The 1,073-nt window shown below is 47.6% G+C and overlaps 1 protein-coding gene across 1 annotated transcript; it reads right to left on the reverse strand.

Annotated features, from left to right (window-relative positions):
• Positions 1 to 451: 451 nt before the first annotated feature.
• On the reverse strand, positions 452 to 763 carry LOC121278873 (histone H4-like). Its single transcript, XM_041189331.1, has one exon. The coding sequence runs from the start codon at positions 761 to 763 to the stop codon at positions 452 to 454; it is 312 nt and encodes a 103-aa protein (XP_041045265.1).
• Positions 764 to 1,073: the final 310 nt, after the last annotated feature.

Genomic DNA, 1,073 nt, shown 5'->3' on the forward strand with positions numbered 1-1,073 from the left:
GATTAGTAAATTTGTGGATGACACAAAGATTGGCTGGGTGGTTAATAATGAGGTTGAGTGTCTTGGGCTACAGGAAGATATAGACGGGATTATCAAATGGGCAGATAAGTGGCAAATGAAATTTAACCCTGAAAAGCGTGAGATGAAACACTTTGGAAGGAGTAATTTGACAAGGAAGTATTCAATGAACGACATGACACTAGGAAGTTCTGAGGAACAAAGAGACCTTGGCGTGTGTGTCCATAGCTCTCTAAAGGCAGAGGGGCATGTTAGTTGGATGGCGAAAAAGGCATATGGGACACTTGCCTTTATCAATCGAGGCACAGATTACAAAAGTAGGGAGGTCATGTTGGATTTGTATAGAACCTTGGTGAGGCCGCAGCTGGAGTACTGTGTGCAGTTCTGGTCACAACATTATAGGAAGGATGTGAAATGTTTTTGTTAACAGTTCTCAACCACCGAACCCATAGAGAGTTCGGCCTTGGCGTTTCAGGGCATAGACCACATCCATGGCGGTAACAGTCTTGCGTTTAGCGTGTTCCGTGTAGGTGACCGAGTCTCGGATTATATTTTCTAAGAAAACCTTGAGAACCCCGCGAGTTTCCTCGTAAATGAGGCCGGAGATGTGCTTAACGCCCCCGCGACGAGCGAGGCGGTGAATAGCAGGTTTAGTGATTCCCTGGATATTATCTCGGAGGACTTTCCGGTGCCGTTTCGCACCCACTTTACCGAGGCCTTTCCCGCCTTTGCCTCTACTGGACATCACACCCGGAGACAAAACTTTGCAATGACCTATAGGAAGGATGTGATTGCACTGGAGGGGGTGCAGAGGAGATTCACCAGGATGTTGCCTGGGATGAAACATTTAAGTTATGAAGAGAGGTTGGATAGACTTGGGCTGTTTTCGTTGGAGCAGAGAAGACTGAGGGGGACCTGATCGAGGTGTACAAGATTATGAGGGGCATGGACAGGGTGGATAGAGAGCAGCTGTTCCCCTTTGTTGAAAGGTCAGTCAGGAGGGGTCACAAGCTCAAGATGAGGGGCAGGAGGTTTAGAGGGAATGTGAGAAAAAG

This window comes from Carcharodon carcharias, chromosome 6 (assembly GCF_017639515.1).
Source record: "Carcharodon carcharias isolate sCarCar2 chromosome 6, sCarCar2.pri, whole genome shotgun sequence".
NCBI lineage: Eukaryota > Metazoa > Chordata > Chondrichthyes > Lamniformes > Lamnidae > Carcharodon > Carcharodon carcharias.

What these genes read in the sequence shown, in the direction of transcription:
- LOC121278873 (XM_041189331.1), bottom strand. Translation starts at nt 763, where the DNA reads ATGTCCAGTAGAGGCAAAGGCGGGAAAGGCCTCGGTAAAGTGGGTGCG.